At 40.3% G+C, this 25,553-nt stretch overlaps 1 protein-coding gene across 1 annotated transcript; it reads right to left on the reverse strand.

Moving 5' to 3' along the window:
* Window positions 1-13,892: 13,892 nt before the first annotated feature.
* On the reverse strand, window positions 13,893-16,217 carry LOC147448198 (uncharacterized). The gene is made up of 2 exons (XM_086524076.1): window positions 15,786-16,217; window positions 13,893-15,495 (listed from the first exon to the last, which is right to left on the reverse strand). Exons 1-2 carry the CDS (start codon window positions 15,876-15,878, stop codon window positions 14,131-14,133), a joined length of 1,458 nt encoding a protein of 485 aa, XP_086380202.1. The 5' UTR covers window positions 15,879-16,217; the 3' UTR covers window positions 13,893-14,130.
* Window positions 16,218-25,553: the final 9,336 nt, after the last annotated feature.

Raw genomic sequence — 25,553 nt, forward strand, 5'->3', positions numbered from 1 at the left:
ATCCAATCGTAAGGACTCGAAGGCATAATTTCCCTACAAACTTTCAACATTGGAGAGCGTATGGATCGTTAAGCTCATGAGCACCTCCAAGCTTGTGAGTTGGGAAGCTAGAATGTAGAGCTCATTTATTATCACTTTTCTTACTTTTAAACATTTATCAATTTTGCTTATGAGCAATGTAAATAGAACTCTCATTTACCTAATATTATGAGAGTTTAAGTGAAAAGTAATCACTTTTATTTTTGGGTGTATGCATGAAGAGAGAAAGAGAATCCCAAAAGCATCTTTGCACATCGCACTTTTTTAGCAGCAGGTATCGACTTCTTGACTCTTAAAACGAGGAAGACGAGCACTCCGAGAGTATCCTCATCAGGTGACCTACAAGTGACCTGCTGTTTTACCACCCTTTCAAAGCCAATGGAGCCATTAGAATCTCCATCAGAGCAAAGCTATAGAAAATACACTTTTGTCCTCTTTTATGCTAATGTTCTCTCTTAATCATGGCATACACTCTCTTAATTGTGTAGCTCTTGCTCTCTTATCTTTCATATATTTATAATATTGTAATTCATGCTCCATTAGATAAATAAAGAGGCGCAAGAAAAATACTCAATCATCTTGATTGATTGAGGGGATGGTTGGTACCTAGTATGGTGTCTTGTGTTTTGATTCTTGTTTATCTCTTTATGTGTTGTGATTATTCAATCAATCGTTTTGTTGAATTTATTTTGATTTAATCAAGGTTGTATTGAAAGTGTTGAAAAGATTTTAGGAAGCTAACAATGATATCAGAGCTTTGAAAACGCTCCAAACAGTGTGTAGAAGCAAAGAAGAGTGCTACTTGTGGGCAAATCAAATAAATTTTGGCATGATGACTCTGAAGAAGATAGCATTTGGAAGGCTCTCTCTTTGCTAAAGATGCAAGAACAACAAGCTTCCTCATCTCAATAGTTTCAATCACAAATACAAACAACCTATTTCAAAGAAAAATGATACAAACAATTGAAGGAAAGAAGCACAGACAATTCATGCATCGCTTACACTCTCAAGGAACAATTACGAAGTGTTGAAAATCAATCTCAAAATTGATCAAAGTGCCTACATTCATGAACGAAACAAGAAGACGGTCTCCTGACTTCTTCTATCCATTGTTTTTGTTCAAAGGCTTTGCATATTCACTGGAGGTCTTCTTGGAAATTTTCAAGCCCGTTCAACATACACATATATCATCTTATTCGCTTTCTTATATTCGTTTTAATCTCTATTTGCAATTTAATTCCTGAATATATTTTGGATTTACATCTAAATTTTAACTTTTCTTTTGCTTTAGTTAATCAACTATGACCACCCAAGATTCTCTTGTTATGGATCAAAAGATTGATGTTATTTTTTAAGAGCTTGAAAAGGAACAAGTTGCACATACTCTCCTTCAACAAAAGCTTGAGAAGTTACGAACGCAAAGTTCCCACAAGTGAAATCATGAAGATCACAATGAAGACAAGCGTCTTATTAAAGTGATTAAGCATACTTTGGATGCTCAAACAAAGAAAAAAAGAAATAAAATCTCTAAAAAGGTATTTATTTTTGTAAAGTATGTTGCAAGAAAGGATGCAAGTATGCTTTTCTCTTGGTTATCATTCTTGGATGACTACTTTCAAGGATGCAACTATGCTTATCTCTTGGTTATCATCCTTGGATAACTACTTTCAAGGAGAAAAGTTTAGCAAATGAGATAAAATCAAGTGTGCAGCAAACCAAACGACGGGATGTGCTTCTCTTTGATGGAATGTGACTTGCAAACGACACAAACGATGACGAAGTTGGAAGAAATTTCAAAGAATGGTAATGAAGTAATTTATTTCTTCTCAATACAAAGAGAAAGCTAAACATGCATGGAATAGTCTTCAATCTAGGACATGGAAAACTGTCACACAATGCACTGATAGATTTTCACAAATTTCACTTGCTCTTCAAAATGTAGAAAAAATTTCTCACTCTACTTTCAAACGACACTTTGTGTGTTGAGGTCAATAAATTTCACCTCATATATTGAAAAGAGCTATCTCTTCCTCATGATGCTAAAGCTGTGAAAGGTAAACATCCAGCCCCAAAAGGGAAACCAATTAGAAAGAGTTATTCTTCTCTTCCACCACCACAGCATACAAGGTTTGTTAACTTGACCAAGGACCAACGGCAACAATGGACAAAGATGGACGCAACATCACAATCAATATCGACCACAGTCAAGCAATTTCAAGCAAAATGGTTTTGGACAAATGGAGGTAAATAACAATGGTTTAAATAATGATTTTAAATCTTCATCTTTTTCTTTCTTGAAGTCATAGAACAAAGCTCCATAGTTACACCAACAACAATAACGGCAACAAGAATGATAGAAAAGTCGACTGTTGTTTGCTACGCTTGTCATAAGATGGGACATATAGCTAACAGGTGTCATGAAAGAAATTCAGCACTTTCCTCACACTTTATTGAGGGGATTGAAGAAGATAGTGACCACCAAGTGCACAACATGGAGATGGTTGTCAACATTGCCAACATTTTTGAAGATAGCAATCAAGAACCTCAAGGTAACTAGACTACCAAGATCACCCAGGTACTCCTAGTTCTCAGCTACATGGTCTTTAACGTATGCGAGTTAAAATTGATGATGATGCTTTTAAATTATTACATGATGACTGGAGCATACATGATTTCATTTCTACATGTGTTTCCTGAAAGTTGAAACTACATACGACTCCCATGAATTTTAAAGTAAAAGTAGATTTCCAAGGAACAAAATAAATTGTTTGTTTATGGTAAAAGATTTGCAATACCAATCAAGAGACTTTGTTGAATCATAAGATTTCTTAGTGGCACCATTGCAAAACATTGCAAGACACAAATTTAATTTTTGGGATACCTTGGAGACATCATTTTAATCCAAAGATTGATTATGGTAAGCATACACTCAGTCATATATAATGAAAAAAATCTTTCATATTATAAGCTAATCAAAAGCTAGAACTAGAACCTCTTCTTAATCACACTCAGATTAAAAGGCTAGCTTTAAAAAAAACACAATTTTATGGTTCAATCAATGAAATTAAAACAAACAAAAACCAATGTCTCCTTCTCAAGATTTTTAAAAATAAAATATAAAGAAATTTGTTCTAAAGATTCACTGTCAAGGCTACCTCCTTCTAGAATAGAAGACCACACAATAGATTTTTTATTCTAGTGAGTGCACCACCTTGCCGCGCACCATATCGTCAAAATCAGATTGAACAAAGAGATATTCAACATCAAGTTGAGGAATTATTAAATTAAGCCAAGTAGTTCACCTTTTGGTGCAACAATTCTCTTAGTAAATAAAAATAAAATGGTGCTTATTGTTTGTGCATTGACTATAGAGCACTTAATAAATTTATGATAAAGAATTGTTTTCTTATTCCTCATGTTGATGACTTACTTGATAAATTAAGTGGTGCATCCATTTTTAGTAAGATAGATCTTAAATCTGGATATCATCCAGTGGCAATGATGGAAAGTGATGTTCATAAAACGACATTTCAAACACAATTTGGTCATTATGAGTTCGTTGTAATGCCTTTTGGTTTAACAAATGTACCTGGTACATTTTCACGCATGATGAATTGCATCTTTTTGAAGCATCAAGATTGTGTTGCCATTTGTATTTAGTTTTTGAATTGTTGCACGAAAACCAACTTTATTTGCATCATGAGAAAAGCTCATTCTTCTAAACTAAGATTGAATACTTAGGTAACATTGTCTCTTATGAAGGAATCTGTGTGGATCCTAAGAAGACTCAATGCATCAAGGAATGGCATAGACCTCAATCTATTGATGAGATTTGCTCTGTTCTTGGTTTATGTAGTTATTACAAATAATTCATTCAAAAAATTTCATACTTGGCTTTAGCACTCACAAACCTTTTGAAAACGAACACATATTTTACTTGAAAAGATCAACATCAAAATTCTTTTCAGACACTCGAATATGCACTCTCGCTCGTCCTTGATTTACAAATTCTTGATTTCAAAAGACCGCTCTTTTTTGTTACAACAAATGCTATTGGGCATGGTATTGGTGGTATATTAATGCATGATAATCATCCCATTGCATATGAAAGTAGAAAATTAAAACCCAATGATCTCAATTATAGCACTTATGACGAAGAATTGCTACTTGTTGTGCATGCTTTGAAATTATGGAAACATTACTTGATGGGATCTGAATTCTCGATCAAAACTAATCAACAAAGCATTCATCATTTGCTTTCACAACCAACTATCTTTGATCGTCACATTAAGTGGGCATCATTGATTAAAACTTTTCATTCACTCATTCAATATCAATCAGGTTGCAAATGTAATATGTTGAATGCCATCAATTAATAAAAAATTTGTTGTGTTTGTTGAAAACTTTTTGAATGATTAATACTTATACTCATGACTTTAACTTTGTTTACATTTATGCTTACTTTTGTAACCATACATCTTTTGTTCATGCACAATACTCTTTCCATGATGGATATTTGTTCCTCATTTATTCTTTGAAAAGCGATTAAGTGTAACCATTACATTTTGTCAACTTGCCCTTAAAGAGTGCCATGAATCACCTTATATAAGCCATTGTGGTATTACCACAACTATTCACATAGTAAAATCTCACATAGTAGTTACATATGTTGCATAATGTTTTGTTTGTCAAAGAATGAAACGCCAACATGGTAAGCAATATGATTTCTTGATGCTTCTACCTAATCCTGACTCTCCTGAATTGCCACTTGCTCGTGCACAAAATGATATGATTTGGACCATCATAGATAGATTTAAAAAACAAGCTTACTTTCTCCCATGTAAGAAGACTCTCTCAGCTAAGCAAGCGGCTCTAAAGTTTTTGAAGCATATTTTTGTTTTGCATGGAATGCCTAAATCTATCATATTTGATCACGATAGAAGTTATTGCATTGCTTTTTGGGTGACACTTTTCACAAATTTAGGCACTCAAATAGACTTTACTTCTACATTTCATCCAAAACCTGATGGACAAACCAATGCGATCAATCAACCATTCTAGATCTTTTATGAATGTACACTCATTAAAGGCAAGGAACTTGGCACACATACATTCACTTGCTTCAATTTGCATACAACAACACTCCTCATTCATCCACATGAAAATCACCACTTCAAGTTGTATATGCGTATGTTAGAGTTTTGGCATCTCAAGTGAACTGCCCAATATGATCCCACTATTTATTTTGGCTTTTAGGTATGTATTTTACTTATTTTTCAAAGTCTGGGTAGGGCAATTTATTGAGATTTCTATATAAGCAACCCCTTGCCTCCATTGTATTACACATTCAATTATTCATTGCCAAGGTTGATTGGTTCAGGAGTCTCTCTCTCTCTCTCTCTCTTTCTCTCTCTCTCTCTCTCTCTCTCTCTCTCTCTCTCTCTCTCTCTCTCTCTCTCTCTCTCTCTCTCTTCGCTTCCGCATCATCGCCCCTCCTAGGTTTCAGTCTCCCCCCACTGCTCCTAAGCGTTGTGAAACTCCATTGGTGATGCCCCTAGAGTGGTGCCTTGGTGACTCACGCCTAACAACATTTGAAGCGCTCGTGCCCCCTTCCCTTACTGCCAGCGACCAATCCTGCACTGCATTTTAGAATGTTGTCGGCCACAATGTTTTTATTCCCTACAAAGACACCCCCCCCCCCCCCCCCCCCCCAACACCCCCTTAAAATGATGTGGGTTGAGGTGGATAGGGCATCTATGTGCCTCATAGAGGGACAAGTCGGACTGCCCTAGTGGCTTGAAGGGAAGTAATGAGTGAGGCAGACGAAGTTTTGTGGTGCGGCTTGGGAGACAAAGAGGTGGAATTTGGAGCCTAAGAGAGGAACAACACTAACGAGTCCTCAACTAGCTGCTTTGGTTCTCACGAAATTGCCTAAGTAAGGAGTATGAAACGGTGTCTAGGACACTTCGACTACAAGTCATGAAGGAAAAGCTTAAATTTGATGATCTCAACTCTTTTCCCATTGATGAGGAAGCCCTGATGATAACTCAAGGCAAAATTCAGATTTTTGAGAGAGATGGGGAAGCACTTGCTACTTTGGATTCCAAAAAGAGGACCAAGAACCGTTGTTACAATTGTGGAAAGCATGGTCATTGGCCGAGGATTGCAGATCCAAAGGCAAAGATAGAGATTTTACAAAGGACAAAGGTAAAAGCAAGCATCAAGCGAAAAGCAGTGATGTAGACTCAAGGAAGGACATCAAAGAGGCTACTGGTGTGGTGGTGACTACATTGGAAACATCTCCCGCCTTCTAGTCACATGGAGATCAGTGTCGCCATAAGCTTCAGCCAGAGAGAGGCTTGTGAGTGGCAGAGAGGGGCAAACAGTGCTCCTTGTAATTAATTTGGACCCTTGTGTTGGAGTTCAAGTTATCGGTGTTTGAACCTGTAGGTCGGAGTTCAAGGCACATGCATCTGGAATGAAACCAATTAGACGTATCTAAAACACTATGGATGAGTGCACCAATCCATGTTTGTTGGTCAATTCTCTACCGTCACTGCCTACAATTAATGATCCACCGTTTGATGATGACTGTTGTATTTCATACTTGAGGTTCACCCTTTGATAGTTCATTCATTGGTAATTTGATGCTGAGGTTCACCCTTTGATTGTTAGTCTGTGTTATTTGGTACATGAGATTCGCCTTTTAACAACTTTTTAGTGCATTATTTAAAGCAATACTTGACTGAGATGTCCTGACTAGATGTAAACCCTTCTTCAAAAGCCAACCTTACAGAAGATGCACTTTTGCCCTCTTTTATGCTAATTTTCTCTCGTAATCATGGAATACACTCTCTCAATTGTGTAGCTCTTGCTCTCTTATCTTTTGTATATTTATACTATTGTAATTTATGCTCCATGAGATGGATAAATAGGTGGAAGGCAAATACTCAATCATCATGATTGAGGGGGATGGTTGGTACCCAGTATGGTGTCTTGTGCTTTGATTCTTGTTTATGTTTCTCTCTTCAAGTGTTGTTGATTATTCAGTCAATTGTTCTGCTGATTTTATTTTGATTAATCAATTGAAGTTGTGTTGAAAGTGTTAGGAAGATTTTAGGAATCCGGCATCATTGACCTTCCACCTCTACTTTGTCATAAAACTGCATATACAATCTACTTGGAAGAACACATTTCTACAGCATTACAAGCTTCCCTATGACATCATACCTACGATTTGATCGGCTAGGATGTCCATACACAATAAGTCAGTGTCATTTTATGGGTCAGCGTGAGAAAGTGCATGTGGAAAACTTTGGCATATTGAAACTGCGTAAAATTTTGGGTACTCTTAGAAATGGTAGCCTACATAAGCATACACACCCTAGCTATCACCCAAAGTTTTCATTCAAGAAGGTACCCTTGAATCTCACTTCTCTAATCACCCTCTTCTTGGCCATCCTTTACAATCTAGTTAGCACAAATCACAAAGCACAAACTTACACAAAATGGGTGAAGGCTACATCCATCTCCTCCAAGGTTAGTTGATTAGTATAGTTCAATGCTTTGTTTCCTGGATGTGTGGCCACCAAGATGAACCCTAGTTTCTATGGCGATTTCAATAAAATGCATGAGAGTCTAAGATGTATTTATATCAAACCAAGTACTTTTGGCCTACCTAAGGCCTTAATAGATTCCACAAACTCTTGGTAGTAACGATTGCAAACCATTGGATCAAGTTTTTTGTGAGTAATTATGGACCATAGTATTCAACTTGTTAACTAGGGCCACATGGCAAAGGTAAGAGAAGCACTAACTAAGGGGCCATACACACACTCCCATCATCTCAATATGACTATTCATTTGTTTCTCAAATGTTTTATATTCAACAGCTAAGGACACAATTTGCCTTCTTTGGTATCGAAGCACTATTATGAAATTTGCTTCTCAATTCTCTACTCAGCACAATAAAGAGGGATAGGAGTAATTTAGAAATAGGAAGAAAAGCAATAGCAATGTCATCCAATCTATGCATCACATATGTATGCTTGTGTATTACCATCTGAAAATGAGGGATAATGTGCTTTTTATATCAATATTTGGATATTTTTATTTATGTATTGAAGTCTTTTGTTTTATTTGGTAGGGCAATGTTTTTGCATAGAAGTGTTGTTGGTTACTATGGAAAGCAATAAGATTAGATATATAGGGTGAATAATAATTATTAAAGGCCATTAACGCGGCATTACAGCAAGTGAATGAATAGTCTTAAATAGATAACTAGCCACCACATCTTAGAAGCCTTTATGATGAAAATAAAGTCCTACTTCATTATAATATATGTGCTCCACCACACATAAACATCCCAAGATGCCCTCATAAGTGTCTCCCACAATTCACATCATTTTTGTGAGCATAGATGTCCCCAAAATTCCAAAGAGCCAATCTCATTGTTAAAAAAATCAAAGGATCATTGACGAGCTGACATCTCACCATCTTTCTCTTTAGCTGCTAAAGGAGCCATCCCATAGACCATATAATCACCCAATATAGAAAAAGAGTCATACCATAAAGAAGGATTAGATGAAATGGAAGGTTTCTTTGAAGGACCACTTTTTCCTGTATGCCTGCCATCTCATCGAGTTACCACTTTTTCAATCTTATCAAGTCACAATGTAGTAGAAGGTTGTAAAAAACGACTTGACCAAGGGCTCAAATGTAAAGGGTGAGACCAATTTCTCTTTGCAATTGCATCGTAAGCCTATCTAGAGTTAGAAGAGGCCAATGTTGCAAGGAGCATATGCATATGTACAAGGAGCTTTGGCCTTTTAAGGCTCGACTCCCTGCATGCATCAACTCAACATTTGGCTTGATGCCCGCGGGACCCTGTTTTCATTACTGAAGAGGCTCCACTTTGGAGATTTTGAATTTGGCAAGAAAAGTTCTTGGTTAAGTTTGATTGGGATCTTGGTGAGTGGCAATGGCATGCAGGTTGATGGGACCCCTCTTTCCTTTTTTGAGTACTCTTTCTCTCTTGAGAGGGGAGAAAAATCTTTCCATTGATAGTCTTCTTGCATGTGTTGTTGCCCTGGTCCTTAGGTGCAATTGATCCGTGCAAGTGATTTCTTGAATGTTGATCTTCTTATATGTTCCTGTGAAGATCATTATGAGGGAAGCGATAGTACGACAAAGAAATATGTTGAAGCAATACATGCACATAACTGTCAACAATTTGCTATGAAATGCCCAATTGATAACATTTACAATCTACTACTATGAAATGACCCACTTCACCACATTTAAAGCAATGATCAGCAAAAGCATCCATTCAAGTTTGAAATGTATTCCAGGCAAGCTCGATGGGGCGATAGAGTCCCTATGTGTTGGTCAAATCCGTTCTGCATACCATTTTGAGCATGTAGTATCAGGAGCAATTTTAGTAGCCAAAAATTGTTGGGTACTTAGACGGACTTGTTAAGGAAGTGTTGTTGAACAACATTAATGGATAATTGTTTATGCATATAGCAAGACTGTTTTGTTAATGAAAATGTGTCATTTTTTTGTATATGTGATTTAAGTTTCACATTCTATTATGGTTCAAACGTTTTAGCAAAGCTTGCAAAAAATTGCAGTGGGAAGTATTTAGTTTGTTTTTAGAACTATTTGCCCTCCTCTTTCATGTGTGCTATGAGCATCACATCTGTCATTTGCATTGGCAATTATAGTCATGTAAATGCAAGTTTGGATCAATTTTACCTAAAGGCATGCACACTAGGTTGGTCCTAGTGTTTAGCAAAGGCAAATTTGGAGCGGCATGCAAATTCATGAAATTGATAGATTATACACTATTTTGCACTATATGTGCACTATTTCTATGAGACTAATTGTGGGTCTACCAATCACCATCAGAGGTCATGACTTGGGTGGGTGCTTGTAAATAAGTTGACTAATCTTTATAAAGTTTATTCAATCCACTTTTCTAGTCTCTAAAGTTAAAAAAGTTGGTTATTCATAAAATTGTTGATTACTCGGCAATGTTGTAAGGAATTGTGATCTCAGTTCCAGTCATTTTGGAGAAATGTTTGTAAACGAAACACATCTAGTACTGCCAGTCATCTAGAGACAAATAGGCTTACAAGTGTTAATCTTGTGCTAAAGGATATGCTAAGCGCGCACGTTAGCACAAAGCAATCCAATTGGAAAGGTTATCTCTCTGGTTGGAGTTTGCTTACCTTGAGGCGAAGCATGTTGCAACTAAGGTTCTCAACCTCGATCACAAGTTATGGTGGGGTTGTTTACTAATGAGAGATGATAACAAGTCAAGGACTTTATCTTTGCGAAAAAGTTATGTCAGCATGTTACTCTCATGAAAAGTGAGAAGAGGTATTCTTTTAGACACCTCTTAGTTGTGGTAACTCATTTAAAATACTCTAGTGGGTTATATATAGAGTCTACACAGTATGTTGATTATGCGCCCCTTACACAAACAGTTACAAAGGGACAACAATGTGGAAAATCAAGATGTTCTTTTTTATTTCATTGAACCTTGTAATGAACCCTGTTTTGATCAAATGGACAATTGGATCCGTGAAGGATGCCACTGTGGAAACGCTTCTTTAAGGGAGGAGTAATGTCAGGCCTAGGGTAAGACGAGCTAGGGCCATGGGTCAGGACACACATGCGATAGAGGGGAGCCTATATTTAGCAGGCCATGAGCCTATATTAGGCATGGTTGGGTGGAGAGTCGCATGTGCTAGTCCTGAGGTTCTTAGATGTCAGAAAGCTAGAGTAGCCACTATCACCAAGTCATTATTGAATAATAATTATAGACAAATTCTTTCTATTGCAATTGTGCATCATGTGCATGCCCGTGAAAACATCTTTAGGATGCAAAATGATGTAGGAGACATGATTAGGAATCCCTCCTTGCTTATTTCTATGTGTCATGACTAGGTCCCTCAGAGAATGTAAATGTTGACTAAAGGATAGTGGGAAACCCTAAATTTGAATTGGTGTGTGTACCCACTTGGTGTGTGACGACATGATTAGGAATCCCTCCTTGTTTATTTCTATGTGTCATGACTGGGTCCCTCAGAGAATGTAAATGTTGACTAAAGGGTAGTGGAAAACCCTAAATTTGACTTGGTGTGTGTACCCATGTGTGACGTGATTTGGCTAAACTCTTGAGGCTTGCATTGTTGAGGATAAGGTTGAGGATGTCTTGCTTCCTTTGCCCAAAAACAAAAGCCGAAGATGGGATGGATTTTCTAATTGATTATTTTCTCATTATGCTGATGGTTTCAAGAAACACTTACAACCCTTTGGCGGCATGTTTACACATCTCGCATCATGCCCAATTTCTAGAAAAGGTCCCTTCCCATGCAAGTTTAAACAATGGCGACCTATTTCCTGAATGGTCAAATCTATAAGATCTTCATGAAAGTCATTGCTAATCGTTTGCATCAAACTTAGGCACAAGTCAATGGCCCAACGCAATATGGATTTATAAAATGGTACAATATTATTAATGTTGGTGGCTTTAGCATTATTATGCTAAAGCTACCAACAATCAAAAGGGTGTCATGGTTCAATAAGATTTTGAGAAAACGTTCGAGCACCTAAGTCGATCTTTCCTTTTGCAAAACTTTATGTATTTTATGAGTTTTGGTCCTTGTATGTTGAATACCATACACACTGTTAGTGTAGGTTCCACCTCCATTGATAGCATATCATCGACTTGTTCCGTTAGATAGGGTTTTCCTCTCACCCCTTTATTTTTTGCCATTGATGTGCACCTGATATCGACGCTTCTCTCTTACTTAGCAATGAATAATGAGATTGTAAAACTTTCCTTACTTTCGAGACATCAACTTGTAGGTCAAGCATTTTCTTCTGATTCTTTTATGTTCCTCAAGACAAATAAAGCAATGTAAGCATGGGCTCTCCATGCACTTGCGTTTGTTAAACATGTGTAAATATGTCCTTATTAGTTGCACAAAGGATCATTTGCAAGCCTTGGGGTGGTAGGGACATGTGGTGCTCAAGCACATTGTGTTAAAGAACCTTAGTTATCTAGTGGGTGTGGGTATTTGTGTTGATCAATTGGTGTCTTGGATCTCTAGCAAGATCATGGATAAGTTTGTTTATTTGGAATTGTTCGCATAGCCTTTTCATGTGTGCTTAAAAGTAGCTCAAGCAATCATGATTCCTATGCTTTTGTATTTCATGCCATAGTTGTCTTGAAACTCAACGCAATTTTAAGAATCCCTTAACCCATCCATTTCATGCTTTTGAGAAAAAATAGCCTCAAGTGAAGGATGGTTTGGGTGTCATGGCAACACTTATCCACCCCTAAAAGAATGGGTGAGGTTGCAATTTTGAATGTATGGACACCTAAGATAGCCAAGCATTGGAGGCTTCTTCAAGATGTGTTAATTCCATGCATCCATGGGTTTCTATTGCTGAGTATTTTCACATGCCATTCCTCATGTTCTTAAAATCACTCCACGGACTAAATCACTTTATTTGCTACGAAACAAAACTAGATAGAACAAAACATTATTAACTTGATAATGTTTTTAAAAAAGGCATGCACAAAATAAGTTGGCACAACTTACTGTGCTTAAAACAAGTACTCATCGTTAAACAAAAAAGGACAAGACATCTTAAAAACTTAATCCTAAAAATCAAACTTCAACGAACAAATTCTTAAGTCCTCACGTAAGCTAAATACGAACTACAAACCTACGAAGAGCAACGATCCAGCTTTGCATAATGTTGCAAACGTGTGATTATGGCCTATGCCAAGGGCCATGCAAGCACCTGATAAGGACGTACCTTGAGCTGGGTAGCAATTAATGTGTCAAAAGTGGGAATGGACAATCCATGTCATTTTGGTGAATGTGCTCCATGATTGTCAGGGGGAAAGATCAAAGAGCTCCACCATGCGTCATCTTGAAGTTGGATTTACCTTGTATTTATAGTGAATTTGAAGGATTCCGCCACATGTCACATATCTGAAAGAGAGAGCTGTCCATTTATGCAAATGGGGTGGCCCTTGCATAGGGTTCTTCATAGCTCTACTCGGCGATAAGAAGCCAATGAAAACTGGGCAAAAGCAATACAATCGAAAGCACCACGTGCACATAGGTAAAAGCAGTATGCTCGTCAGCCACAGACCAAAAGGGGAGAAAGGGCCATATTTCTTCTAAAGGCAGGGCATCCCCGACACCAACAAAACACAAGCACCACCAATTAAGCGAGGGGCTTATAATAATGTCCATCCATTGCTCTGATGAAGATGCTACCAAAGAACGAATCCTGCAGCAACTCTTAATCCAAGAAGAAAACCACACAAACTGACATCCCAGTCACCTCAGCACACAGCGCACGTACAAGCAAGCACCCACCATAAACAAAAATAGAAAACTCTTTCAGCTGTTTTAACTTCTAGAGCATGTAAATCACCATTGTTATTAATGAGCAACATTACACCACAGCCTCCAAACGTACTATGATATTGTTTACATGAATAAAATATCTGTTGCCTGCTGCTATAAGGGAATTATTGACTGCAACAGAAACATCCAAATTCATTAAAGCATTGACTGCATGCGATCACTTCCAGACATCATTCAAAAGGTTAAAAAAAGACGGAGATTCTGATTTTATCTACAGGCAGCAGACACCAGTTCATTGCAACAATTGTAGAAGTGCCATAAAGGAAAGTTAAAACTGGCTCAGGCAATGGGCCAAGCCTTTGCCGAATGCAGCCAGAAGAACGTAAAGTGCCTCAAAGATAAACAAAAGACATATCCCACCCCACACTCTGCATTTATTGGAAGAAAAACACCTGTCCCAACTTTGTGTTGAAATTTTCACCACAAAAGCCATGCATGCTGCATCTTCTTTCATGCCCAAATGTTAGCTATGATAAATCTACAGTGCGATGTTGCCAGCACTTTGCTGGTTAGCTTTACAAGCACATCAGTTGTGAGGTACAAGAGCATACAGTTGAGTTTCACAAATGTGACAAATTTTCACACAATTAAGCAGTAACTGCCAATGCTTCAAGCCTGTGATATTGATACGTTACTCTGGAATGTCATCCAGCCTAAACATTATGGGCCTTGTTTCAGGCCACTGCAGAGGGTCTACACTGCGCTGCAAACTGTCCTGAAACATTTCGAAGCCTGAGGCAGGCTCTCCGTCACTTGACTTGCTGCCTATTTTTGCACACGGCTTGCTTAAATCCATCCTATAGCAAGGAGAGGAGGTACATTCCCCATCTGTCGGATGTTGCAAAAGCATCATTTCATTACGCTCGTGCACTAAAAGTTCTTGGAGTTTCTCCCCTTTTCTGATGCAATCATTTGCATTGGCTCCAGAACAAGTATTGTCGACTCTGTGAGCATCTTGATTTTCTGTCTGCCCATAGTTGTCACAAACCTTTAGAGGCATTCTACTCAAACTTGAAACATGGTCGTGTCTCGAGTCCAGCTCCACTTGAAACTCCACATCTGTTTCGTCATCTTCCTTGTGCAATGAACTACCATTATGCTCAGTCACAATTTGCTCACCAGCTTCCTCATGTACTGAGCTTTCACTATGCTCACAAGCAATTGTATCGCCATCTTCCTTGTGCAATGAGCTACTACCATCCTCATGCACTGAATCAGGCTGTACAAGAAGTGAAGAGGGTTGCTCTTCACACTTGGAGTTTGTATCACTGGGTAGAAAGAATGCAGCAAAAGGAACACCATCGAAATTAGCCGAAGCATAAGGATCATATGTAGGAAAAGATGAAACGGTCCTCACATATGTGCTTGAGTTTGGGAAATGCTTTTCATATGAGATGACCTCACCAGCGGAGTAGTCCAATGATGGTGAAACTAACCGACCTACGGGGCTGCCTAGATAATACTGCCTTGAAGTTGGGGTATAGCTCACAGGAGTGTCACATGGGGATGCAAGGTTAGAGGTAGAAAGAGGAGAGATTGTCTCTCTAGTAGCTCGCTTGGCCTCCAGAGAGGATCTGATATATTGCGCAAAAGGAACATCAGGAGAAGAGGGTGTTGTGAGATGTGCCAGCTCCGGTGGTGGGGTGAATGGGGCGGTGGATGGTTCTGTTGTAAAAGTGGAAAGGACCGGGGGAGAAACAAGTTGAGTTTCATGAGCATAAGGCCCAATTGTGAACATGGTATTTGGTCGACCTGGGGAACACATGCTAGCTGAAACAGCTGATAATGACAATGCAAAACTTGCTGGCGACTGTACCGTTGAATTCACAAATGATGCAGGTGAGGATGGAGGAACTAGGCCAAGGCCAGCCTGTGCAGTAGGCCATTCTCGGGCTGAACCACTAGCCCCTTCGGACCTTGCTGCTGGCACTATCCGCTTCTCCCTCTTCTGTGACTTGAAACACCAGTATCGAGCCCAGTACACCTTCCACCTTCTCTGTAGCAAAGAAAACCTTCATATCAATAGAGTTACTTTGTGTGATCTTGTGTAACAGTTAAACATTCTCACACTTTACGAATTTCAAAACCTGACTGACTCGGGTGTACATTGGCGTTCAACGACCGCATAACCTTCACATGGCTATGAACAGCCAAGATCTATGAGGTAGACATATTTTCTTCACCAAAAATAAAGATTTCTGGCATTTCTAAACTCGACTTGCACAGATCTAGCTAAAACCTACAAAGCACGACAAGATGAACGGGTGGAAGGTAAGAAGCAGGTACCTCCTCTTCCGGGGGCGAGTACAGGTGGTCAGCCGACGAGATGGCAGCGTTGATTGCGGCCACAGTAACAGAGTTCCGGCCATCACTCGCCATATCCACGCATTCTCTTCCCGACTCCAAACGTTTGCCTTGCACAGAGAACAGCAAACAATGCAGCTTCTACATTATCAAGACCTTGCAAATTCCCCCAGTGGAAAAGCTTCGTCTTTGTCTATGTAAGATCGGAAAACGACCACGCAGCCTGCAAACAAACGAGACCTCTATCCAACTCACGAACGGCTCTTCCCTGTAAGAATCTGTGAGAAGCTCGCTAGCACACAGCTCCCATTACTGCGGCACGAAAGGTCGAAGAGCACAGAGTTAGCTCGACTGTCGATCTTTCTTAGGGTTTGGGAAACCATATCTAGACTGTAGAGACATGATAGAGGAGAAGAATGCAAAAATGGGTGCCAACGCGTAGGCTCGATCAGCATGTCCGAAAATGGGTCCAAAACAGAGAAAACAACTAAGACTTGTGTCACACACGGTCGCAAGCTGGTGTGTATAGGGCAGCCACATCCTGGCGTTATTTTTATTTTGTAGAATCTAAGGGAGTGCTAGTACAAAATGCCCTTTCAATTTCTCAAATTGAAAAGGGACAAACTTTCTGTTTTTTCCAAAATTGGAAAAATGAAAACAACCGCCTCCCAAAACAATATCCCCCTCCCCCCCTCTTTCTTCAGCACTCTCTCTCTCTCTCTCTCTCTCTCTCTCTCTCATGGCGGACAAGCCAGCGGTGACTTCGTCTCAACAGCCTGGAGGAGTCTCTCTCTCTCTCTCTCTCTCTCTCTCTCTCTCATGGCGGACAAGCCAGCGGTGACTTCGTCTCAACAGCCTAGAGGAGTCTCTCTCTCTCTCTCTCTCTCTCTCTCTCTCTCTCTCTCTCTCTCTCTCTCTCTCTCTCTCTCTCTCATGGCGGACAAGCCAGCGGTGACTTCGTCTCAACAGCCTGGAGGAGTCTCTCTCTCTCTCTCTCTCTCTCTCTCTCTCTCTCTCTCTCTCTCTCTCTCTCTCTCTCTCTCTCTCTCTCTCCAGCGCGACCTTACTGTTGTGTGTCATCGCTGTGGACGCCTGCGACTGCGTTATCGCCACCGTGACGTCATATGCAACCTAAAGAAAATACCCACGTGAGTGGTATTTTCGCAAAGGGTGCACTACTAACCAACTGTAACCTTTGTGTGCGATAAAGTAATTAATGAATGACGTCGGTCGTGTGAATAGGCCACGCAAAGCTTACTAACCAACTGTAACCTTTGTATATGGCAAGCAATGGAAATGCATGCCTAGCCGAGGGTGGACAGGATAAAGGTGAGGACTCACACGTGCATGCCGAGCACAAAAAGAAAAGGGAAAATGGGCTAGGAAGACAGATTATGTTTTGGAGGGGGATGTGTTGTATGTGTTGCACCCTTTTGTGACTACTTTTGGAAAACAGAATGGGAGTGCGATAAGTGTTAGGTCTTATGATTTAGGCATAATACGGCATTGGTTGGCTACATAGGGATTTGAGATCTTGTGATTATGTTGGGGGAGCTCTTACCCCCAAACAGGTTGAGTTTGAGAATGATATAGAGTCTTGTTGTAAATTTTGAATCATCACTAGTTGAAATTTTCTTGTTGATCACTTGCTTAAGGGTGAGAAGGTTTGTGGGGCCTCTAATATCTCCTCAAATACGTTGAAATTAGGAGCATCCTTGTGTGGTGAAAGAGTGAGAAAAAATTTAGTTTATGTATGGACGGTCTTGATGAGGTCTATGCTCTCTAACTCCAATGTGATTTACAATTTGTTTGAAGGTGGTATAGTCTCGATGCATTGTTGACTTTAGCTCATAGCATTTTGGGTGTCCATGCAATTATAAAGGTAAAGCGACCTCCATCAAAGAGCATGTTTTTCGATATTATCCAACAATCCAGATGAGGTCCACTTGGAAAAGGTCGCTACAAAGCAGTACATTGAGACCTCCAAACAGGTGGTCAGGTACACATTTTCTTACACAAAGCTCACATCTTTCATAGCAAATTGTGTGCTAAGTGACTATTTCAAAATGGAAATCTTGTCTTTAGACTTCCCAGCGTTGAGCATATCATCGACATAAAGTATAAAGATGATAAGTGAACCATTGTTTAACTTTTGAGTATAAAACGGTGATCTTCTTTGCTCCTTTCATACCCTTGGGACTGCATGTACTTGTCAAACTTCATGTACCACTACCTTGAGCCTTGTTTTAGGCCATACAATGCCTTAGACAATCTATACACTAGTTCTACCCTTGTAGGCTTCTCAAGTTTGACTTCAAAACCCTTTGGCTATTTCATGTAGACATCCTCATTAAGATCCCCATGAAGAAATGTTGTCTTGACATCCATCTAGACCAATTCATGTCCTCAGTGGCTACTAGTCCAAGCACGAGACACAATGTAGTCATCTTGACCACTAGAGAGAAAATCTCATCAAAGTCCACACCTTTCTTTTGCTTGAAACTTTTAGCAACCAATCTCGCCTTGTACTTAGGTTCGGGATCCTCTGCCGTGTACTTCTTCTTGTACACCCATTTGCAAGTCAAGGCTTGTTTGCCCTCTTGCAACTCTGTCAGTTCCCTAGTGCCCTCCCAGTGACATTAGCCACAATTGAGTTGTACTCAGATTGCATTGCCTACTCCCACTTCACACTTTGTTCTATCTCAAAAGCCTCTTGGTAGCATGTAGTCTCTCCGCAATAAGTGACCAATAGATAGTTTAACCCTCATTGAAAACGCTAAAGGACACAAGATACACTTGTAGATCTCCACACTGCCTAACTATTGGACTCTACTCTCTTAGGAGCATCACCAACTCTCTCTGGAGCACTGCTAGCGGTAGGTACATCACTAGTAGACTAAGCTGTTTGCATAACTAGACTTGAGGCTATGTCCTCAAATCTCATGTTGCGATACTCAACATCGTTTACAGGATGTTTATGCATCTTTGATTCATTAAAGATCACTTGTGAGTTGTGAACAACTCTCAAAGATTCTGGGTGTCAGAGATGATAACCCATCTCTCCATCCACACCATAGCCAATGAAGATGCATTTGTGTGACTTGGGATCTAGCTTCTTTTTAAGCTTGTAAGGCACATGTAAGAATTCCTTGAAGAGCGCATGCGAGAGCGTGTGTGTGTGTGTGTGTGTGTGTGTGTGTGTGTGTGTGTGCAGCAATGGAGAAGAGAGGAGACACAGGTTTGGGTGGACTCCAAACACAATAGTGTTAGGGTTATGAGTCCTTATTCTTTTATGTAGAATGAATGGTCAGTGTTAGTTTTCGGTAGTCTCCGACCGCCCAACACTTAGGCACGGCACATTGGGCTTTACCACCCCAACAACCTCCCACTTAAAGGACAATGTGCCTTTAAGCTGGGGTGACAATGTATATATATATACAATACAGGTAGACAATGACCATGATCATCTACCCAATGCCCATGAGTGCCCGACAATGTGCACCGCTCTGAAGGTAAGCCCTTTGTTAGAAGATCAACAGGGTTTTCATTGGTGTGAATCTTGGCAAGCTGCAATCGCTTGTCCTCAAGCACCTCACGAATGAAGTGATACTTCACATCCACATGCTTTGTCTTTGCATGAAACACTGGATTCTTTGCCAATTGTATAGCACTTTGGCTATCACAATGTAACACAGGCATCTCAACATTGATTCCCAAGTCTCCCACCAGCCAACCAAGCCATATAGCTTCCTTGCAAGCTTCTGAAGCTGCTACATATTCAGCCTCTGTAGTAGACAAGGTAAGACAATCTTGCAAACGAGATCGCCATGAAACTGCACCTCTAGTGAATTCAAAAACATAGCCTGAAGTGGACCTTCTCTTGTCCAAGTCTCCTGCATAATCTGCATCCGTGTAACCAATTACACATGCTTTGTTTCTTCCAAAGCAAATGTACATGTCTTTTGTACCATTCAAATATCGCATAACCCGTTTCACTGTCTCCCAATGTTTCTTGCCTGGATTTGACATATATCTGCTAGCAACTCCCACTGCAAAAGCAATATCAGGACGTGTAGCAATCATAGTATACATCAAACTCCCAACTGCATATGAATAAGGCACTTGTGCCATTTCAACCTTTTCCTCTTCAGACTTAGGGCAATCATTTTTAGAAAAATTCACATATGGAGGCAATGGAGTACTCAATGCCTTCCCCTTCTCCATATGGAAACGCTTGAGCACTTTAGCAATATACTCAGATTGAGACAAATAGACCAATTTCTTGCATCTGTCTCGCTTAATGCGCATGCAAAGGATATGGCTTGCTTCACCCATGTCTTTCATTTCAAAGTTTGCATGTAACTCTGACTTCAAGGCTGAAATCTCATCCCTACATTTCCCGGCAATTAACATATCATCCGCATAAAGAACCAAAATCAACAAACTACCATCGTTAGCTCGCTTAGGGTAGAGGCAATGGTCCATATTGCTACATTTGTAGCCTTGAGAGAGCATGAACGAGTATAATTTACGATACCACTCCCTTGATGACTGTTTTAGACCATAAAGAGTCTTTTCAAACTGACACACCAAGTCTTCATTGCCCTTCTCAACAAAACCTTCTGGCTGCTGCATATAAACTTCTTCTTGAAGATCACCATGCAAGAACACTGTCTTGACATCCATCTGGTCAAGTTCCATGTCGTCTTTAGCAACCAACGCAAGTACACACCACAAAGTAGTCATCTTGACAACCGGAGAAAAGATCTCATCAAAGTCAATACCCTGCTGCTGCTTAAACCCTTTAGTAACAAGTCGTGCCTTGTACTTGGGTTTATTATCATGAGGTGTAATTTTTTTCTTGTACACCCATTTGCATGGTAATGTCTTTTTACCTTTAGGCAACCGAACCAACTTCCAAGTTTGACTCTTATGCAACGAGTCCATTTATGATTGCATAGCTGTCTCCCACTTTGCCTTGTCATCCTTTGACATGGCTTCCTTATAGCAGGAAGGCTCTCCGCAATATGTCAACATAACATAGTCCAATGAGGGAGTAAATCTATCAGGAGGCCTTGAAACTCTTGTAGACCTTCTAATAACTGCTTGAGCCAGTTGTCCCTCTGTCATAATAATCAATATCTAATTCTCCTAAATGATTTTCTCATGTTAAACTGATCATTTAATATGGGGAAGTGCCAGGGGAGAAAAAGCTAGAATATTGGTTAAGCTAGCAGACCAACCACAGTAGGGATCCAAAGGAGGGAAAATAGAGATCCAAAGGGGGGGCCATCTGCAAAAGAGCCATGTGCAACAATGGGCTAAAAAGACCCTAAGGTTAAGCCCATTAAGACTTCCAAAATGCTAAGGTTCCAAAATTCAAAGGTTGTGTCCAAAGGTCAACCTTAAGGGAATTGGATGCTTTGTGTGTGTACAAAAAAGTCTTTGCAATCCCTACTTGGGAGGGGGCGAGCCTTGCATGTAGGGGATGAGAGAGAAAGCCACACACACACACACACACACACAAGCTCCCTTTACACAAAGGGAATGAGGGACACATGTCAGCTCCCTAGCCCAGATGCCCACAAGCTGTACCCAATTTCTATTGGATGGCCTTGGAGGTGGACCAATGAGAATTAGGCTAGAGTAAATCTAGTTTAATTAATTTAAAAACACTTAATAAAAGAACCAATGAGAATTAAGTCCTCTAGAAGACTATTGGACAATCTCCCAAGGGGTCCAATGAGCATTCAGCAGCCCAATGGCTTGCCTGATTCCTATTGGCCAGAAGGCAAAGGGGTCCAATGAGAGTTTAGTTGAATTATTAATTTACCTAAAGCTCTCACAAAAGGGGAAAGGGGGACACATGTTAGAAGGCTATCACTTATACTGCTTAATTACCATTGGCTAGGCCTGGGGAGGTCCAATGAGGGTAGAGGAAGAGCAAATAGCAAGAGGGCTCGCCCAAGAGAGAGAGGGGGCTGATTCTTGCAAGGCATTATCACACACACACTCTCACACAGTCTATGTGAGAAGTAAAGAAGACTATCTCTTCCCAAGCTTTAATGGAGAGCTCATCACCTACTCCAAGCTTGTGAGATAGAAGCTTACATCGACACACTCTTGGCATGTGGATGCAAATCCAACCAAGAGCCAAGCTTCAATGCATGCTCATCTCCTCTACCATGCTAATTACTAAGCTAAGCTATGCTAATATGAGTGATTATGTGAGGAGATGTACATCTTTCTCGTAAGATACTCCTTCTTCCTCTCAATCTACTCTCATACCCTGCTAGCTCTCACCATCTTCGAAGGTGTGTGAGGTCTTGGGTCTGAGACCGGGGATAATTGATGTTGTGTTTGCTAAGTGTTTTGCTTAGTGCATGAAGCTTTCATCTTCATTGCACTAGCTAGTCTTGAAGGAACACAAAGAATTGTATTGTACAATGTCTCTCTTAATGGGAGAAACCATAATACAAAGCCTTTTGGAGGGGGGACCGGCTCCATGCAAATCCGGTCCTCAACTGTTGTCAATAGCTTAATTTCTCTCTCTTTTGAAAGTATTGTTCATGCTATCTAACTAGGTGTTATGATTTTTGTTTCTCTCTCCACCCAAGCACTCTTGTAATTCTCATTAGGAATCTATTCTAATGAAATGCCCACTATGTTCATGCTAATTTCCGCTACACACAAGTTTTTAGGCCATTAAGTGGTACATTGGTATCAGAGCACAAGGTTTCTCTTTTCTTGCTCAAGAAGGGAGGTCCTCAAGCTAGCTATAAATGGTTGGTATTAATAATTGCCTGTGAGTAAGTAGAATAGGGATTTTTCAGCCTTGCAGTGCGCCTGCCTTCGTGCAGTTAACGGGGCATCACCGTTGAGAGCTATGGTCTTAATAGTGGAGTCCTATGGGGCTTGCCTACGGCTTAACCACTATTGAGCTATTAGAAGCTTGACAGGAGCCGTTGTCGTTTTGGTGTTGAAAGACCCTCTCTTCTATTCCTTGCAATTAATGGTATTCGAGCCACGGGTACAGTAGCTTGAGTGCTTTTTCTAAAGGGGTAAAGAGGAGTAGCAACTAGGGCTTGAAGTGCCAAAGTACACCTAAAAAGTTTTACACCTAAAAGTTGTTAGAATGGCTGACAATAGTAAAGAGAGTGAAATTAATGTTGATAACTTTGATTTTGCTAATGAGCAAGCTACTAATGATGCTCCGATGCTTGTTAACTATCTTGTTTCTAGGCTTCTACAAGCCATGGGCAATCCATCGCTCCAAAGTGAAGTGCAACGGCAGCTCCGTGCTCACGGGATTCTCCAAGCTCATCACCATGACGAGAGAACACCTAGGAAGCCTCCTTGTGAGACTCCCAAAAGAGGTCTCTCTCCGATTCGGGAAGAAGAAGAGAATCCATACGAAGGGCTCAAGAATTTACTTCTTGATGATGCATCTCCTTCCCAAAGGAGAACTCAAGAGCCTCCATCGAAGGAACGAGAAATAAGTGAGTCTCTCGCCACCTCGACGGAGATGGCTCCATGAAGACGGCGGGCTAAACGCTCTCCATCACCACCAAAGTGGAGAAGACCATCACACTCTTCTCCACACCATAATTCAAAGAGGGATGATAAAAAGCAAGAGAAGAAAAAGGCAAAAAAGAGGACACCCTCTTCTCCATCTTCTTCATCCTCTTCCTCTTATGAAAGTGATAGTGAAGACAACGAAGATCAAGACAAGAAAAAGGCGAGAAAGAGGTCACCCTCTTCTCCACCTTCTTCAAATTCTTCACCTTCTGAAGAAAGTGATGGTGCAACCTTTGAACCATGAAAAAGAAGAGGCCATAGGAAATCCTATGCCGCATGGAAGAGGTCATCCAAGCTGAAGAAGTTCAAGAGGGAGGGAAGAGCATCTCTTTCCTTACCTATGATGGCACCTTTGGTGCTACGGACAAAGTCTTGGTCTTTATCTAGAAATTTGATGCGGCGTTTGGAGATGAGGGCTTCACGGAGTCCTCTAAGCTACGCCATGTAGCTATGCACTTTCAAAAGTCGGCCAGGCAATGGTGGTCTAGCCTACGAGCCAACGGTGAAGCTCCACGAACATGGAAAGCTTTAAGAGCTTCCATTATGAAGCAGTTTTTGGCCACCTATGCCAAAGACAAAGTACTCACCGAATGGCGAAGCTTAAAGCTCTCTCCCTATGAATCCATCCACAAATATGTAGACAAGTTTTGGGACCTACAACTCAAAGCCACTGTCTTCAAAAAGTTGGATTTTGGAGAGCAAAAGCAACAATTTTGTGCGGGCTTAACCGAAGAAATGGCGGAGTATGTCAACTCCCAAAGGCCACGTACCATATTGGCGGTAATACACCATACTATGGTGGCCTCTCGAATCAATTTCCAAACGGGGGCTAAAATAATAATAAGCCCACGGAAAACAAGGGTTCCAACAAGCCTAAGGGGAAGGACAATGTCCAAAAGTCTCCTAAGGGCAACTCCAACAAAGCTAAAGAGAAGGGAGTTTACAAAGGTAAAAACAAACTCTCTCCTGAAGAGCTTGAGCGTTATCGCAAGGATAACCGGTGTTTCAAGTGCGGCGAACAAGGGCATGCGTACCGCGCTTGTCCCCAAAAGAACTACCGCCAAGATCTTCCTAGAGCTTCCTTGGTTGAAATCCAAGAGGAGGAGACTCACCAAACTCATCACAAAGGATCTCCTCTATGCCATGCTTGGGGAAAGGTAAGAAAACATGATGCTTTTATTCTCTTTGACCCTGGTTCTACTCACAATTTTATATCTATAGAGTTGGCCACCAAGCTAGGCATACAAGCCTACGAGATGGGAGATGTCCTACCCGCAGACAGTGCTTTCAAGGAGCAAGAAGCTTCAGTCACTCCCTTAATCGGGAAATTGAGGCTTCATGTTCAAAGACAAAGAGGACTTCTTTATCTCTCCTCTCAAGCATGAGGATGTAATCCTAGGGGCACCATGGTTTGACCGCCTAGCTGCCAATGTTAATTCCCTGAAAGGAGAATCTCCTTTAAGTTCAGGGAAAAAGACATGTATATAGATGCTAAGGAAATGGGTAACACTATCCCCATTGCACATACACCAGCTTTCAACAAGTCAATAAAGAGCTCTATTTCCGTGTACATGATTTTTGTTAAAGATTCTCAAAATGAACCTAATGCTTTAGCAAAAGAAAATAAAAGCAACCAAAAGGAATTAGAGTTATCCAATTTTCTCAAGGGGTTTCAAGATGTTTTTATTGACGACATCCCTTGTGAGCTACCTCCTAAACGAGGTAATGATGACCATGCAATTGAACTTCTTCCAGGAAGTTCACCGCCTAACAAACCTCCTTATAGAGGTCCTCAAGCTCAACAAGAGGAGATTATGCGGCAAGTGCATGAGTTAGTTGAGAAGGGCATGGTTAGGCCTAGCTCATCTCCATTTTGCTCACCTGTGCTATTAGTGCAAAAGAAAGACGGCACATATCGTATGTGTGTCGACTATAGAGCACTAAATAGGATCACTATCAAGAATAGGTTTCCCGTCCCACGGGTAGAAGACCTATTTGATAATCTACAAGGATCGACCTACTTTAGTAGGATTGACCTAAAAAGTGGCTATCATCAAATAAGGATAGTTGATCAAGACATTGTAAAGAACGCATTTCGCACCGCATTTGGTCTTTACGAATACATTGTCATGCCTTTTGGCTTGACCAATGCACCAGCCACATTCAACTGCT

The sequence above is a fragment of the Adiantum capillus-veneris genome, chromosome 11, assembly GCF_014529385.1.
Source record: "Adiantum capillus-veneris isolate H3 chromosome 11, ASM1452938v2, whole genome shotgun sequence".
NCBI lineage: Eukaryota > Viridiplantae > Streptophyta > Polypodiopsida > Polypodiales > Pteridaceae > Adiantum > Adiantum capillus-veneris.

Excerpts from the sequence above, each read along its gene's own strand:
- LOC147448198 (XM_086524076.1), bottom strand. The coding sequence starts at position 15,878 with ATGGCGAGTGATGGCCGGAACTCTGTTACTGTGGCCGCAATCAACGCT. Across the intron at positions 15,496-15,785 it reads ACTCGCCCCCGGAAGAGGAG|AGAAGGTGGAAGGTGTACTG; the intron begins GTACCTGCTTCT and ends TCTTTGCTACAG.